This window comes from Simochromis diagramma, unplaced genomic scaffold (genome assembly GCF_900408965.1).
Source record: "Simochromis diagramma unplaced genomic scaffold, fSimDia1.1 OVJJ01000421.1, whole genome shotgun sequence".
Taxonomy (NCBI): Eukaryota; Metazoa; Chordata; class Actinopteri; order Cichliformes; family Cichlidae; genus Simochromis; species Simochromis diagramma.
The window spans coordinates 898,592-916,080 of NW_024387250.1; the positions used below are offsets into that span (position 1 = coordinate 898,592).

Here is a 17,489-nt window from a genome sequence, read left to right on the forward strand (position 1 = left end):
CGGCAGCTCTGCTTACCCGTGCTGGCTTTGACCAATTGCCGGGCAGAGTTTGCTGTGTCCATGTTAGATAGATCCCGACAGAAGTATAAAAACACCGAGAATACATAATCGAGGAATGTGCTGCAGAACTCAGAAGCCATTTTGAGATGATGTCCCTGTTGAGAAAGCCTATGAAGATGCTGAAATCAACGAACATGGTTACATTTCTGTCTGTTTCTCCCTCCGTCTCCTCTATTTCACCATGGCAGCTGTCAACCGACGGGACATTAGCAAAGCGGGGTATCAAGCTGCGCTCACAGAGTTAAAACGTCATTGATATGAAAGAGGAGAGTGTCTGTTTACTGTCTCTGTCGAGACATGTAACACCGTGAGTCTTTTCCAGTCTGAAATCTTCCAGCATCTCTCACAAACCAACGTCTCCTTGAGTGACTGAATTAATTCACTCTTGTACCGGGGAAAAGGGAGGCAGATCCGTTCTCCAATGGCTTCTGTGAGCCTTGTTTCCAGTCCCCCAGCCCCTGTTCTTGACAAAAACATGACAGACTCTGAGCTTGCAGGGGATGAAAGGTCGAGTAATATTCTTGTGCAATTATTAATACGCTCATCTGTGCGTTTCAATTTCAGTGCTGTGGGTCTACATGCTTGTGTTACTGTTTTCTCTTTTAACCACGAATTGCGGGATATAGAGACACTTCTTTTCCCCCCTCTCTTAACATTTTTTTGCATGCCTCTTTGGTGCAGTTGAATGGCGCTGTTCACACAGCCTCGATTACACATCACCGTGTCGATGAGACTCATTCATGATCATTTCCATGCAACATAGAGACCTCATCATTCTGTTGTTGTAGCTCAGGGATTCATGGCTTCATTGTTGCCATCTGCAGGAGACTATGCAAATGACTATGATGTAAATGCCACGCCCATCCTCATACTGTACTCCCCCTACTGGGCAACTACCGGTATTGCTGAAGCAGGGTTCACGCAGAGTTGAGATGATGTGCTTCTGCAGGATGTAGGCCATACCTGTGTCCTTGTGATTTGCTTTGCATTATGTTCAAAAAACAAGACAAACAATTTGGTTTTCTGTTAAAAATCTTTGATCAAGTAATTTCACAGATTTTTTTCACTGTAGAAAACCAAGTGAACCAGTTTCTCATGTGTTAGGTTGGAAAAAAAACTTGATGGCTCAACTTCTAGCCTGGACTTTGAGCATCTGTTACCTCTAAGTTTTTAATTCTTAAAATGGGCAGAAACATAATTTCCAGTGTGGGCTTCGGGTATGATTGAAGCACCTAGTGTTGTTTATCACTGGAAAATGCACTTTAATGTAAATATTTAACATTTACATAGTTGTATTAGGTCCTTATAAACTGCCTTCTAACACTGATGCTACTATTTTTCATCATTTGCTTTTGGTCCTCAGTTAGATGTGCTGTACAGGCAGTTACAACAATAGAAAAAGGTGATTTGAAATAAAATATTTTACCTGGCAGATGTTTTTCATTGAGGATGATGGTGACCTGTAAAGATTGTCCCCCACCTTTTGCTCTGCGACAGCTGAGACAGGATCCAACAGCCCTGTGGCCCTAAGCTGGATAAACCGTTAAGAAAATGGCTGGTTAGATGGATGTTTCTTGTTAAACCTGAGGCCTGTTCTGCTTCAATTAACTCAAAAGCCAACTTTACATACACAATGTTAGCTTTGGATTAATTCAGACTGAGGAAGAGGCAGCTAGTATCTGTAAAAACTGACCTAGATTGCTTTATTGGATCTGTTTCATAATGTTTTTGTTCCACCCTCCCACCAGCACTGTATTTCTAAATCACCTGGAATTATTTACAATGAAAAGATTGCCAACACTGAAACATTTGCCAGGATTTTGTTTCATATTAAAAATTGATTAGAATATTTAGTCTGTATTAGTATGTTTAATTTTAGTTGTAAATATGTGAATTACAGTAGATAAACATCAAATTTTTACATTTGGATGAGGTTGTATAAACTACTTATGAGTTATGAGTAATGCTCTGCAAACTAATAAGTGATCCTCTGATTGTAATGATAATCATCTGTTCCAACATAACATTTAATGCATTCCTGTGCCGAGCACTGGATACTCACACAAGCTTTTCCCGGCTATTTTAATCAGTATGTCAGAGTAAATATTCTTTTGGAGAATTCTTGCAGGAGTGTTCGAGCGTTTCAGCCAACAGTGTTCAGCATATTGCTTTTTACCTGCAGTTACTTTACTTGGACTTTGTAATAGTTATCCTTTGTCGCAAAATTACAGGGGGACAAATCACTCCTCATTTATCGGTATAGAAAGCATTCACAAGGGGTTTTCTTGGCAGATAGCGCCACATGTTTTGGTAGATTTTTACATCAGGTGCCCTACATAACAAGACCCGCAGGGGAGTTGTGGCTCCTCCTGGGATCAAACCTGAGATCTTTTGGAAATTTGTAACAGAAAAAACAGCCGATTATTCCAAATCATTACTTTTTTGGTTTAACTATAGCTACAATTGATGTATTATTTGTAAACATTTAAAGTCTGTCCAAAATAGTGTCAATAGTGAGTATTTATATTGCTTTTATCTTTCCAGAGAGGATGGTGAACTGGAAGATGGAGAAATAGATGATGAAGGGATTGGAATTGAAGAGGACAACAAGGAGGCCGCGGAGGTGAATGAAGAGAAGGAGAAGGAAAAGGAGAAGGAGAAGATTAGAGAGAAAGAGGAAAAGGCTCACAGACACTCCAGGAAAAGATACAGAAAGACCCGAGAGAAGAGGAAGTCTAAAAGAAGGAGACGTGACAGACCGAAAGTAAGATGCTACTGTACAGCTTGTTGTTGCATTAAAATATCTCCTCCTGCTCTTGCAATTAGAGCATAAATGTGAACTAACCCATTTAAAATTAATGTTATGTTTCATTTTTCTTTAATTCTGTTTACCCTCACCTCAGCATCACTCCCCCTCAAGCAGCTCCAGCTCCGACAGCTACGACTCTGACTACGATCGACCGGAAAGGTCCAAAGGCAGAAAGGGCCTGGGATCTAATCGCGAGTCTGATGGCCAGTCCTCTCAGGTGAGTTCAGAACAGCTCGCAGTGTTTATATTCATGCAAACATTTTTGTCTGACATAATTCACTCCCTCTGGTTTGACCACAAGCATTCAAAGGGAGGCAACTCACACAGGTCCCCACCGTACAAGAGCAGCGATTTCGACAAATACAGCGACTACAGCGACGACAAGTACGACTACGATGACGAGGAGGATGATTATGAAGACGACATGTCCGAGTATCAGCAGTCAAAAGATTCGTCGAGTCAGGGAAGGGGGCGGCACGCTAAAGACCAGATGAACAGAGGAAACATGAGGGGGATGAAGCAACAACAGTGTACGAATGCTTTTTAAATTATAAACACAACAATGCGATAGGCAGAGATGTATCGCAAACATCTTTAAGGGTGAAGAGAGTTTGCTCATTTTTGTTAAAATGTAATTTCCAGACGGGCAGAGGGGAAGAGGCAGAGGGAGTGGACCGGGGAGAGGACGTGGGATGCTGAACAAGAACAAGAAGCTGAAGGGTAAACCCTGGGGAGGACGCGGACGAGGTCGAGGGGGAGAACAGGGGATGGAAGACATGGCGCAGGTATGTGAGCTGAATATTTCACTGTACTCTGCCATCGCTGGTTTAAATTGCACTGTGAATTAGCTGTTGCTAATTTTGTGTCACAGGAAGGAAAAAATTTGTCCGGTTTCCAGAAGAAGCGGCCAATAATGAGCAAGGAGTTTATCAATCAGCACACCGTTGAACATAACGGGAGGTACATCTGCAAGTATTTCCTGGAGGGTCGGTGCATCAAGGTACGGCAGCGTTAATGCCCTTTAATTTGTTTTTATAACATAAACCTGCTTTTAGTAAGGTAAATACTGTCCTAACTAACTTAAAAGATTAAAGAAAAAAACATTTTGTGATGTCTTCATACAGGGCGAGCAGTGCAAATTTGAACACGAGCTTGTTGTACCAGATAAGAAAAAGGAGCTTTGTAAGTTTTATCTTCAAGGATACTGCAGTAAAGGAGATAACTGCATTTACATGCACAATATCCTTCACTAATAGTTCTTAATTATATTTGTGTAATTGGATTGCATAAACTGCACCCTTTAATTATTTCTGTTCCTTAACCTGTGATTGCACATGAATACCCGTGCAAGTTCTTTCATACCGGAGCCAAATGCTATCAAGGAGACAACTGCAAATTCTCCCATGAAGCTTTGACCGACGTGACCAAGGAGCTGCTCGATAAGGTAAAACGAAATATAGTTGAAGCTCATCCTTAGTTCTGTCAGCGGTTATCTTATTTCTTCTTTCCCGTGTCTTTATTCAGATAATTAATACTGAAGAGGAGAATGCCCGGGAGGATGAGTTGGAGCTGGAGGATCTGAGAAAACAGGGTATTTCCCCACTTCCAAAGCCTCCTCCTGGGGTTGGGCTGCTGCCCACTCCTGGTCAGAGCAGTCCTACAGATAGCCAAGCAGGGAAGAAGATCCCCTCTCTTTTTGAAATCAAGGTTCAACCAACTGTAGACTTGGCACAAAAAATCGGTCTGAGGTAACTGGAGTAATCTGTAATCAAAACCAGATCAGACTTTAAAAAATTTTGATTTTCTCCTAAGCCTGAGTGCACTCTGTTTTTCAGTGGATCCAACTACCCTCAGAATCAAGGAGAATGCACAGGTGAGTTTACTGGAGGTTCAGAGGACACACAGAGCGGCAGCATGGTGCCTTCAGGCTCTTCTGCTCCTCCTGTTCCTCCCCCCGGATCACCCGTTCCCGTGGGTCACACCGCTGCACCACCGATGCCACAAAGCCCACCAGGGCAGCACCTGCCGCACGGATTTCCAATGCAGCCGCCGATCCCATCCAGTCAGCCGCCACCCTTCCATGGAAACCGACCTAATATCAACCCGCAGATGAATATACAGAGGCCTCCATTTCCCCCTATACCAGATCTACAGATCGCACCAAATCTCTTCCCCTTTCCATCTGCGGGTCAGAACCCAGTAGACTTCCTTAGCAGCTTCCTCCGAAACCAGACCATTGGTCAACAAGGAGGTGAGTCATATAAGCATATAATTAATAAGCTGTTCTTATAGGTTAACTGCCTTTTACTTGTTACTGACTTTGCAAAACTTTGTGTCTTTGTTTTTTTTCAATTTGGTAGACCCTAGTCTGGCTTTCATACAGAACCTCCAGCAACAGATTGGTGCAGAGTCACAGTTGCAGTCTTTACCACCAGCAGTACAGAAAGCCATCCTTTTACACCTGACACAGCAGCAGCAACAACAAGAGTCAAATCCACAAGGGAGTGAAGCACAGAGAGCAGATGGCCAGGATGAAAATGCAAGCAGAGGCAAGTGTCCATGGACGGCTTTATTGAGTTAATTAAGATTAAATGAAACCCAGGGAGCAAGATTGGAACAAAGTGACCTATACAACTCAGAATTATCTGAATAAGTGCTTATACACAGATAACACCAAAAAGACTCTCCTTTAAACTTTCTACCTTTACTGGAGAAGCTAAAAAACAACATCCAGTTTTGGAGGACACTCCCTATCTCATTGATAGGACGAGTGAACTCAATAAGGATGGTCTTTCTCCTGCAATATCTGTATTTGGTCCAAAATATCCCAATTTTCCTGCCCATAGCTTTCTTCAAAAAGCTGCATGCAATTATTATTATTTTATTGTTACACATAGAATAAAAAAAGAACATCTTTGCAAACACGGATCCCTTGGAGGACTTGCACTACCTAACTTTATGCATTATTACTGGGCATCAAATTTAAGAATAATTTCCCTCTTACTGGATGATACAGCGTTACTCCCCCATAGTCTGCAGATGGAGCGGGAGGACTGCCTTCCTTACTATGTTGGTGGAATATTACTTTCTCCTACTCCCTTGACAAGTGCATACTATAATTATAACCCAGTGATCCATACCATTTTGCAAATTTGGAAATAAATAATTAAGCACTTTAAACTGAAACCATTATCAATGAGTATGCCTGTTACAGCTAACCCCTCTTTCCTTCCATCATGTGCAGACGGTGCTTTCAACGTGTGGCATGAACTGGGAATTCGTACATTAAAAGACTAGTATTCAAACGATACCTTCATGTCATTTCAACAGTTAAAAGATAGATTTGGACTACCGCGCAGCCATTTTTTTTAGATATCTTCAACTACGAAATTATATCCGCACACATTTGCCGCAGTTTGAAAGCATGCCGTCTGACACCTTGGATAGATGCCTTAGTGATAGCCGGGGGTTCGAACAGAGAATCTGATTATTCTATAACTCACTGCAGGAGATGAGTGTACCTTCAACTCATTCAATTAAAGAGGAGTGGGAAAAGGAATTTGGGATCTCCCTATCGGAAGATTTTTGGCAGGAGGTCTTACGCAACATAAATACGCTTTTTATTAATTCTCGTCGTTGCTGAATTCAGTATAAAATTACTCAAGGGAAAGACTTCACAAAATTTATCCAGACTGCTCTCCCCTCTGAAAAAATGTATGACACATTAGTAGTTTTGCACTTTGTCCAAGGCTTCAGGGTTTTTGGTGTGACATTTTTACTTATCTATCTAATATTCTTAAAAACAAGATTGATCCAAATCCAACAGTAATTATCTTTGGGATCTCCAAAGAAACACAAAGATTACAACATGCTCAAAAAAGGTTTATGTCATATGCGCTGATCATCGCAAAGAAACTGATCCTGCAGCTTTGGAAAGGCCTGTGTTAAAGATGTGGCTTGCAGAGCTTACAAATACACTTCACCTTGAAAAAATAAGATATACCATGAATGGCAATGTGAAAGATTTCGAACTAATTTGGCGTCCTTTACTTGCGTATCTTGGGAAAATATAAGTTTTTGGCAGTCGGGGGATCTTTTTGTTTTGTCTTGTTTTGTTTAGAGAAAAAGGGGGCATAAGTTCTAATAACTTGTAACAACTGTGATACTTGCTTCTAATAAAAGATATTTGAAACAGAAAAAAAAGACTCTCCTTTAAATCTGATTTATTTGTTTATTCATGTTTTTTTGCAGATGAAACTACAAACTGGTACTCGAGCGATGATGAGGATGGGAGCTGTGTTTCCTCCATTCTTAAATCTCTGAAGAGACAGAATGAGATGCAGCAGTCTCAGCCCAAGACCGCCCCGGTGGCTCCAGCACTGGGTGACCCCCGCCTCGTTAAGGAAAGGGCTCCACCCAGTGACCCACGTGTCAAGGCTGACCCTAGACAGCGACCCCCAGATATGAAAAAGGAGCCAGATGGCGCTTCGGTTCCGCGGCTTTCCAGAGACCCCAGGAAAATGAGACCAGTGGAACCGAGCTCATATCGGCAGCAGAGCCATCCTGTTCATCAAAAGCCTCTTACAGGAGAGGAGGATGATGAAGGAGAGAGGGAACTCAGGGACAGGGCTGTTCTCATTCCTTTAGATGCCAGCCCAGGTGTGGTCCTGAGAGACCCTCGATGCCAGTTAAAGCAGTTTAGTCATATTCGTGTTGACATTCTGCTCCAGCGGCCTGCCTTTGCTCAGACAGTTGTGTGGGCCCCTGAGGATCTCATCCCCTCCTTAGTGCCCAAACAGGAACACTCCATCAACCTGCCTCTTCCACCTCTAATTGCTGATGCTCAGATGAACCGAACAAGCCTGCCCGACCACCCCCCAGTCTCCAGCCCTCCGCTATCTGATCCCAGACTTGCAGCTGCACGTTTGAAGGAACGTATGAGCCGACTGCCCACCGGTTCTCTAGAGTCACGATCTTCTACAGAGAGACCTGTAGACCCACGCCAGCAAAAGTCTTTGGACCCCAGACTCAAACGTACAGCCAGTCTGGACTCCAAGCTGCTGGGTCCGAAAGAGCAGTCCTCTGGGGCAGGACTTTTGGACCCCAGGTTACAGAAGGCCAGTGCCAGTCCCTCTCCTCACGCTGCCCAAGCCAAGCCAGAGCCAGAGAAACTTCCACCTTATGCTCCTCGACTGGCGTCCTCTGGTGGAGGGTTGGAGAGTCCCACTACGATCCTGGGAGGCATCAGCCTGTATGATCCTCGTTCCCAAACCGAGCAAGTTCAGAAGGAGCAGTTTGAGCCTCCTAAAAAGGCGGGGATTCTTAAACAGGCTGCTAAGAAAGATAGCACTCCAGCACCGTCACTATCACCAACCCAACGAAGCGGCTCGTTCGAAGAGGCTAAAAGCACAGATGCTGCAGATCACACTCCAGCTTCCACTTCTCCCACTGTGCCTCCTGCCTCGCCTGTCAAACCCCCTGCTGTACATAATCTCCCCATCCAGGCTCTGGCTGGGCTAATCCGACCCCAGTACACTGACCCGAGGCAAGCTAAGCAGGGAGGACAGGGCTCTACAGGAGCACAGGAAGAGGCAGAGGACAAGAAGGAACAGGAAGAGGAGGCGGCTCCAGAGAAAGAACCGAAACAAGAAGATCCAGAGGAGGAGGAAGAGGAGGAGGCAGATGACAGGACACTTAAAGATGTGTTCAAGACTTTTGACCCCACCGCTTCCCCTTTCTGTCAGTAAACACTCAACTGTTGATTGCAACAGATATGTTTATTGATGACACATTAATCTTTATTTAGCTTTACATAAATCTATTTATTTCTTTATATGATGAGAAAACCAAACACTACGCCACACGTTTATCAGTAAGGAGATGATGCTGGATACAGACACAGAGTATAGTTCCCTGTAACTATGTCATATTAAAGCTCAGAGGCGTGTTTTGAATGTGTGTATGGTAAGGTTTCTATTGTGTCATTTTTACACACGTTCTAAACAATCAGAGGAAATAAAAAGATGTGAAAGTTTTACTAAAGCCTGACCCAGGTGTTGTTAAGTCATCTTGGGGCTCGTTCCATTGAACGACCTGATAGTCACTTTCCACGCAGAGAGATTTATACTAAGTAATCAAAAACACAATAATTTCCCGGGGGGGGGGATTTTTGTATTTACATATTTATTCACGGACACTTTCATATATTGAGATCTACTGTATATGTTGATGCCTGTCTTTATGATAAGGGATTTTTTTAAAACCATTTACATTTGTCATTTTTCAGTTGCTGATGCGTTCGGGTCAGATAATCAAAATTGAATATTTTCAATGTGAGTTTTCGATTAGATTAGTCTAATTTTCCCTTTTCACACTTTTGAAACTCTACACCTAAGCTAGCTTGCAGAAGTCTTTGCACTAAAATAGACAACTTCCGTCTTTAGTGACTACATTGTTTTTTGGTTCAGGCGGTCTGAATCTTTTGAGGATGTTGTAACCTTTTCTAACAAACATCGCTGCTCCTCACATCTCTCGAAGAAGCTTGTAAGTAGCAGGGAAAATGTTACGTGTTTTCCAACACGCTGTCAGTCAGCATAAGAAATCGATAAAGTTTTCCAGTGTATTATACAGAAAAGTAGTACTATCTTAATAACACTGCAGTTGTATGTATATATGTTACAAATGTGACCTTGATGACTATTTTTACTGTTGAATTTTGTCGAATATGAACCTAAAAGAGGCTATAAATATACATGTGCTACAAAGACTGAAAGTTGTAGACGTAAGATGGAATATTGTTTGGTAATATTGGTTTGTTTAGGTCAGAGTTCTCCGTCTGTAATTTGAGGTATTCCTGTTTGACTGAAACTAAGCTATTTCCTTTTTTTTTTTTTTAAAAGTTCTTTTCATGATTCACATTGTAAATGCTTATTTTGTATCATGTGTACAGTGTGTTTTGGGGTGTTTTTTTATGTCAGCGTGGGTCGGTATGGTGGTTATGGTTGTCATAATATTGTCTGATATTTTTACAACACATGCCAGTCGTTTCAGTGAGTTTGTTACAAATATCTGGAATAAAGACAGGAAACAGCACCAGTTTTATTTCAGAACCACACACCAGTGTTGCAATGTGTCATTTTAGTGTGCGTGCTGTGCTTCTTTTTTTTTAACCACCAGCTCTAATACAATTCATGCAGCTGATTTCTCGGAGCAGGACACACAGCTTATGCATGAAACATTATTTTCTTCCTTTTCAAAATACAGTTGTAGCTGTCTTATACATTAACCTGTGGGGCAAGACTTGGGGCTAAAGGGTGCGCTGACGTCTTCCTCAGTCCCAGCTCATCTGTATCTGGGTTAGAGGTCTGCTGGGCTCGATGGATCTCCAGGTTTCTCTTCCACTGGAAACACAAAGCTGTAGCCTCTGCACCATCCGAATTTGGCTCAGGCTGCTTCAGACCCTGAAATCAGAGTGCAAGTGTTCAGTTTTAAGGAAGCAATTCATAGGGCATAATAAAAAGATGCCACTGAATCATATATTTGTAGTCCAGAGTTGCTGCTTGTGCTTGTGGTGTTGGATTTACTTTAATGCATGCTGTTTCTGCAGCTCGAACCCCACGTAAGACTGTCTGGAGCAGATTTTGTGCATTCTTTACCAGGATCTCATCAGAAGATTTGCACCCAGGAGTCACAGCATTGACACTTTGCAGGCAGAAGAAAATACTCATATTATGTTTCTTTTTTCCCCCTTTCAACATTTCTTTTATTAGTTTTCGGTGTGTGATTTCTGCTTGAAATTTCCTGACCTGGAAATGATGCTGAGCTGATTTGTGATGGTGAGAATCTGCTCAACAATTAGCGAGAGTTCAACTGCACACTGCTTGTCGAGGCTGTGGTTGGCAATAACTCTGATAAACTGGGTAACTGACTGGCAGTTTGAGATCACATCTTTGGCTGCAGAAACAAAAGCCTCTTTATTCTAAAGAAAAAAGAAACAAAGATTGTAGATTAGTTTGCCTGCAAATCTAGTTGACGGTTGTGGAGGGACCTTTAGTGGTCATTACCGCTATTGGGCCTTTCTTCTTCAGATACTGAGTCATGTAACATACTGTGTCGGCCATCTTCCTGGTCACCTGGACTATTCTGTTGTCCTTGGGATCCCAGCTGTTGCTTTCTTGCTTTAGAAAAAGGGAGGTGTAGGTCAGGGAAGAGACTTCTTGGCACGAGCCAGATGCAGCACTATCCTGCAGAGAAGAATTAGGACATGGTTCATTGCGACATGATGGATTTATTACACAATAAAATCTGATCAATTATGCGATACTTACATCTTTTTTAGTATTTCCAGGTCCATATTTGGCCCCAGATGCCATATTTATGTTACTTTTTGCAGCATCTACATTTTCTTTAATGCCTTTCTCGTTTGAATTTATTGTTGTGTCAGAGGTAAATTCCACTTCTTTGACTTTAGTTGGGATTTTAGCCAAAACTTTGCTAATATCCTCAGGTGCTCTCCCCTGTAGACCAGCCTTTATGTACTCTTTAACCTCTTGGTGAATCCCTTCTTTCTTCCTGATCTCTTCCATCACGTAATGAGCTTTTGCTGACCAACAGCGTATCTGCACATCCAGACTGAGTGTGTCACAAATGTAGTGAGTCTCTAGCATGAGCCTCGCCCTGCAGATTATATCTGAGATCTGAAAAGACAGGTGGTCATTAATGGACCTCAGATTGGAGCGAGTGCGTGGGTCATGGATGTAATTTAAGCTGTCCTCCACTCTTCTGGTAGCAGATTTTACATTTTCAATAAGCGTTTGTGCCGCATGTTCAAACCTTTGCTCTGCATCTTCTGTGTTGTTCTCTCTGAAGTGTTCAGCAGCGAAATGAGCAATTGTGAGAAGATTTTGAAATGTAGTATCATAGTCCTTATTCACTTTGCTTAAATGACCAAAAAGCACTCGAATTGTAATCAAAAGTTTTCTCTGGAAGAATTCCGATTTTGCAAGGTGCACCACGCCTGGCATTAAATCAAATTCTTCTGCAGCTTTAAGGTAGTCCTCAGTCAGGTTTTTCAGTTCATCCTGGTATCCGGTTAACTCCTTTGATTTATAAGCACTTCTGCAGTTTATGCTTGTGAGCCTGGTTGCCTCTTGGATTCGGAGCGAGTTCTCAGACAACACTGAGAGCTGTTTCTGAGGGTTCAAATGGTTCAGTGCAGTCGATGTTCCCAAAATCTTATCCAGAGAATTAAGCAAAATCTGAATGGAGAGACTCCAGAGGATGCAAAGTGCCTCTAGCTGATCTGACTGTCCTTCATATGCGGAGGAAAAATCTATCAGTTGCCTTGTGTTGTTCTGTGCTTTGGTAAGCTTGCTGTGTAAAACCCTCAATGTTTCTTGACCATCACTTTGTGTGGTTAAATCTGACGATGTCAAGAGTTGGACCACGTCAGCACATAAAGTCATTGCTTCATTGAGTTGCTGTGCAGAACTGGCTGGTATATTTGGTTGATTCCCTTGCAGCTCATTATAAACAGTGTGATACCAGGTCCCAGCTGCTGGCAGCAAAACCTTTCGAATGTTATTAATAAGGTCAGAAAACTGTGTGCTGTGCTTAAAGATGCTCTCCGTGCTCATCGCTGAGCTCATCGCCGTCTCTTGAGCTGTCTGGACGAGCAGTGGAGTCAGGGACACCAGCTCGGCCCTAAAGATTTCCAAAGTCTGACAGTCAACTGCATCGACAATGACCAAGGCCTCCTTTGTAGCTTGGGCATAACAGTTTGACAGCTCAAGAACACTGGTGCAGGCCTGGTTGAGCAGTGTCACGTCTTTCCCTTTAGTCACAGTTACAACTTCATACAAGAGGGGTAAAAGGTCAAATTTGAGAGGCTTGAGAATCAGTTTAGGCTCATCGGAGACAGCTGGGAACGTTAAATCATCGCTGTCAACTTTATGGTCTGGTTCGGCTTTTATGGGTCCCTGATCTGTGTGCTTCTCCTCATGTTTGGTTTCTCTTTCCAAAACTTCAAAAAAAGGAATATCCGAGCCTCTTAACATATCGTCCACACTCAGTTCACAGCTGTCTTTGACTGGCAGACATGGCTGTGTGATTTCGAGCTGACGAGCCCCCTCTCGCAGCGGGCTCAGGAGATGCGGATGCTGTTGGCCATCCAATCCTGATCTAAGCACCTTAAAATGCTCAATGACGGTGGAAACGCTGTCACTAAATGTAGAATATGCCTCCACGTTCAGCGTGGATCCATTAAGCATGCTTCTGACTGACTCAGCTACTTTGGCTTGAGATGACTGAACCTGCTTCAGGAGGACCAAAAGGCCGTTCCTGTAGATGGGTTCGTCACTTCTATCCAAATGCCTCCTCACTGAGTGAATCGCCAGCTTCATGTGACCAATCAGGTTTGCTGCATGTTCATTAAACTGTTCATAGCTTTGTTCTCTGTATGCTGTGTCACATCCATGGCGATCACTCACCATCTCATTAACAGCTATACTGGTGAACTCCCTAATGTCCATCACATCACTGAAAGCATCCTGAAGCTGCTCAGTCTCCTCTTCCCATTTCTGACACACTTCACGAAGCTTCTGAGCAGTTTGCATTGAATTATCTGCCAGGTCCAGCGAAAGGGGAGCGATTCGAGCCCTGAGTCTCGAAAGGCATGCTCGGGAATTTTCCACATTCTCTAAACTCTTAGCATCGAGAGCCATAGCTGAGGTAAAATTGGCGACCTGGATTAGTCTGTCAGTGCAGGAAATTAAATCCTCAACTTCCGACTGAATAAAGTTCAGATCCAGCTTTGTAGAGGAATCTAAAAGCAAGATGTGTCCTAAAAGTTGCTCAGCTGTGGAGGAAGCCGCAAGAAGTGTGTCCATGACTTGATACAGAACTGTAGTCATCAAAGTTTTGTCAAGCATTAGTATTTGCTGGCGCAGGAAAATGCAGGTCTTCTCAAAGCTCTGTGCAGAATCCTCAGAAGACTTTAAAATCCTTTTTATGTCAGACCAGAACTGCAGGATGTGACGACAGTGGAAAACCACTCTTTGCTGAAAGTCTCTGCGAGACATGTTTGCCACGACCATGCAATGAAACACAAGATCTCTGACCAAGCAGTCAAAGCTGCTGTCTCGGATTGAGGAGGTGGAGGGACTAGTGAGCAGTTGTAATAGACTGTTACTTTTCCAGGTATAATACCCACAAGGCCCCAGTGGTCCTCCGTGGCAGTCACTCTGGAGGGTTGCTGTAATGTCACCAACAGTATTCTGAACTTTGTCCAGAATGTACCTCTTGGCTTCTCGGGCTTGCTCATTGGTAGGGTGTTTGATGGTTGTACACATGGCTGTGTGCAGCATGGAGATGCACCTCCTCAGGGTGTCCAAGGAATCGAGGAGTTGTTTGGTTTGTCTGGGATCCCGTAAGGAATTTGCTCTCTCCATTGTCAGTCTGTTAAAGGCGAGAAGAGCCTCAGAAAACATTTGGAAAGATTTAAGAAGAGACTTGATATCTGAGGAGGAGCCAACTTCAGAGAGACACTCCAAAACCTGATCAGCAGCAGCTATAACTTTCCTTACAGCAGCATCATCATCCACCAACAGAACCTAGGAGCAGAAGGTAAAAGTCACTGTGTTACTGCTGCTCTACAGCTTACTGTACCTATTTAAGAAGTATGAAAATACGGTGTCAGACTGTCAGTAAATCAATAAGTTAAAAGATTTTGGCCATGATCGAAATATTTCAACAGCTTTGACAGAATACGACAAAATGTAAACACATCCATCTATAGGCTTTGGTGAGCCTCTTTGGTTTTATGCTGCATTTGGCTGAAAACCTTCAGTGAACTGTATGAACAGCTGCCCTTTGGATCGCCATGAAATTTGGTTTCTGAGCTTCCAACTGTGATTCAGATTCAATGCTAAAATCGTTATAATGCTCGGAATTATATGTTGCTATGCCAGCTCAGACTTTGAAAGTGAAACAGAGGAGAAAGTTTCTACATTGTCAGATAAGGTCAGTGAGTAGCTAACAGGAAAGAATTATTGTACTTAAAAATTAACGATGGAAAAAAAATGTTCTTTACACAACAGCACCAGAAGGCTAAAGATGATGGCTGAGTTGCTGAGATTCTCCACATGTGAATTAAAAACAGACGGTGTGGGAGTCTTCTGTTGTTTTTAAATAATGTCAACATTTAAGAAACCTCTGAGAAAGTAAAAGCAGATGTAGCTGCCTAAGATGAATCTAATGAAACCTTTAAGTGCTTTAACCTTATTTGTTTTCTCTCTGCTTTAATTTGGGTATAATTTTTAGGACAGTTGCAGACAGCTTTTTTTTTTTGTTGTCTACTTTACCTTGACTATTCCGAGGAAAACGTTTTGTGTAGCAGTGACGAGCTCCTCTCTGTGTTCAGTTAAACTTGGCTGGATACTCAGTTTCTGAGCTGCCAGCAGGACATGCTGCCCACACACAGCGAATGACTCTAGCAGGGAGGACATCTCCATGTGAAAAACTTCATCCTCCGTCTCACGTATTTGCCTAGAAGTAAAGAGTCTGCTGTTCATCAGATAATATATACAAACACAATTCCAACCAAGCTGGGATGCTGTATAAACAGTAAATAAAAACAAAAGGCAATTATTTACAGAGCTCACAAACTCACATTTATTCATAATAGAAGACATAAAAAATAAAATGTTTAAGCTGAGACATGTTATGAAGGAATATGAGATCGTTTTGAATTTGATGGCAATAACACGAGAAGTTTCAAGAAGTTGGGACAGGGCTGTTTACCACTGTTTGCCCATCATCGTTTGATCGAAGTTTCTCTTTATTTTGGGAGAAAAATGATGGAGGATCATAAAGGAGAGTGATGCACATCAAATTAGAGCTGTTCATGAATTATTAATTAATAATGAAATAAAATATTCATTTATCAAAGTATTTATGAAATAATTGTTAAGTCTTCACTAATAATTACACCTTACTAAATGATTTAATAGACAACAAAAGGTAAGCTAATAATTCTAAATGAATTATTAAGCCATCAATAAATACTTGAAATGGAAAAAGAATTTAATTAAAAGGAACAATGGAAATGAGCCATCCAATTGGTTATAGAGAAGGGCTAGCCACCTGGATTTCTCTGTGTTTGGCCCATTGACTGTAGAAAACAGTCAATGGTTTAGCGCAGTAGTACTGCTACTGCTAAGGAGAGCTTTAAAGGAAATGTTGGTGGTACACAAGGACATTTTAACTTGATCTTCACTTCCTTAAAATGCCTTAGATGATTATATCAGGTATAAGAAGAATATGACGGGACCTTTCAGTAAAATGAAGCCCTAATCCTCCGCTAGCCTCTTGAAAGTAATATGCTAACAATGCTAACACTAGCATCACTGCCCCACACTTTAATGCTAAAAACAAATCTGCTGCCTTCATTTTAAAAATAAATAAAACAAAAGCAAAACAAAAATGACTCAAGTTGTCCAACCTTGTGTCTAAAGTCTAAAGTTGCAGTGCTGTGTTTGTAGAATACCCAGTATGAAGATTAGACTGGCTTTTATGGAGCAGATCTTTGAAGTCCTCATGTGGATTGTTAACACCTCCTCCCAGTTCAAAAAGCCATTAACAGCTGCTATTTTCTGAGGTCCCCTCCTCCCTCTAAGAGTCACCAGAGGAGCCTGTGTTTCACTACCAGCAGACCAACATATTTATTTTCATTTTAATTGTTTTGTAATCACGTTTTTAAAAAACGAGTTAACACAAAAGACATTACTTTGTTGTTAAACGGTTTCTTCTTTAATTATGAAATACCATGGTGTTTGTCGGGGTTGATTTGTCCACATTATTAGTCTACATGCTGCTGCCTCTGCTATATTATTTTTATCCAAAGTTGGGAAACCCAGCCACTCTAAATCTGGCATCTTTACAAGATGAATTTAAGTGCTCACATTAATTAAAATACATTTTCACTTTTAAACAAACAAAACATTTATTTATGTCACCAGCCTGTTGCCAGTTTATCTAATTAACTGTAAAATGTCCCTTGAGTAACACTTATTTTTCCACTGTTTTGTTGCCTTCATCCCAGTTTTTTGAGACATGTTGCATCCATAAAATTCAAAATTAGCTAACAGTTTTCAAAAATCGTCCTTTTTCTCAGTTCAAACATTTAATTTGTGTTCTATGTTCTATTGTGAATAATGCCTGAGATTTGTGAATCTCTGCATTCTCTTACATAAACATAAGTGTCCTCACTTTCCCAGAATTTGGGTTGTTTTACACATTTCAGTTTCATACAGATTAAATAATTAAATTTGATTTTCTTATATCCTCCTGAGAGCCAGCTTATTCATTTAGATCCTGTGTAATGGACATTTGTTTTTGGTCTATATCTTGTGACTTAATTGAGCTACCCTTCCTGATGTCCCCAATAGAGGACATCCTGGCCTTTCCATTGATATCTTATGTGTTCGGGCGGCCTCTTTTAGCTCCAAAGATGCAGGAAATTACAAGAAAAGGTTAAACTGAAAGATACTTTTTTCCTCTCTGCAGGCTATTGCTTCATTTGAAGTATTATACATTATGACTTTCATAACAGTACATACCTGGA

At 41.7% G+C, this 17,489-nt stretch overlaps 2 protein-coding genes across 2 annotated transcripts; one reads left to right on the top strand and one right to left on the bottom strand.

The window, feature by feature from the left end:
• The first annotated feature begins 105 nt into the window (after positions 1-105).
• LOC120715038 (zinc finger CCCH domain-containing protein 6) lies at positions 106-9,760 on the top strand. The gene is made up of 12 exons (XM_040001772.1): positions 106-567; positions 2,605-2,824; positions 2,964-3,086; positions 3,171-3,399; positions 3,512-3,654; positions 3,741-3,869; positions 3,994-4,108; positions 4,204-4,313; positions 4,394-4,617; positions 4,705-5,120; positions 5,230-5,418; positions 7,121-9,760. Exons 1-12 carry the CDS (start codon positions 482-484, stop codon positions 8,614-8,616), a joined length of 3,480 nt encoding a protein of 1,159 aa, XP_039857706.1. The 5' UTR covers positions 106-481; the 3' UTR covers positions 8,617-9,760.
• On the bottom strand, positions 9,750-16,591 carry LOC120715037. Its single transcript, XM_040001771.1, has 7 exons — positions 16,368-16,591; positions 15,229-15,412; positions 11,197-14,478; positions 10,933-11,112; positions 10,675-10,847; positions 10,453-10,570; positions 9,750-10,329 (listed from the first exon to the last, which is right to left on the bottom strand). Exons 2-7 carry the CDS (start codon positions 15,376-15,378, stop codon positions 10,144-10,146), a joined length of 4,089 nt encoding a protein of 1,362 aa, XP_039857705.1. The 5' UTR covers positions 15,379-15,412; positions 16,368-16,591; the 3' UTR covers positions 9,750-10,143.
• Positions 16,592-17,489: the final 898 nt, after the last annotated feature.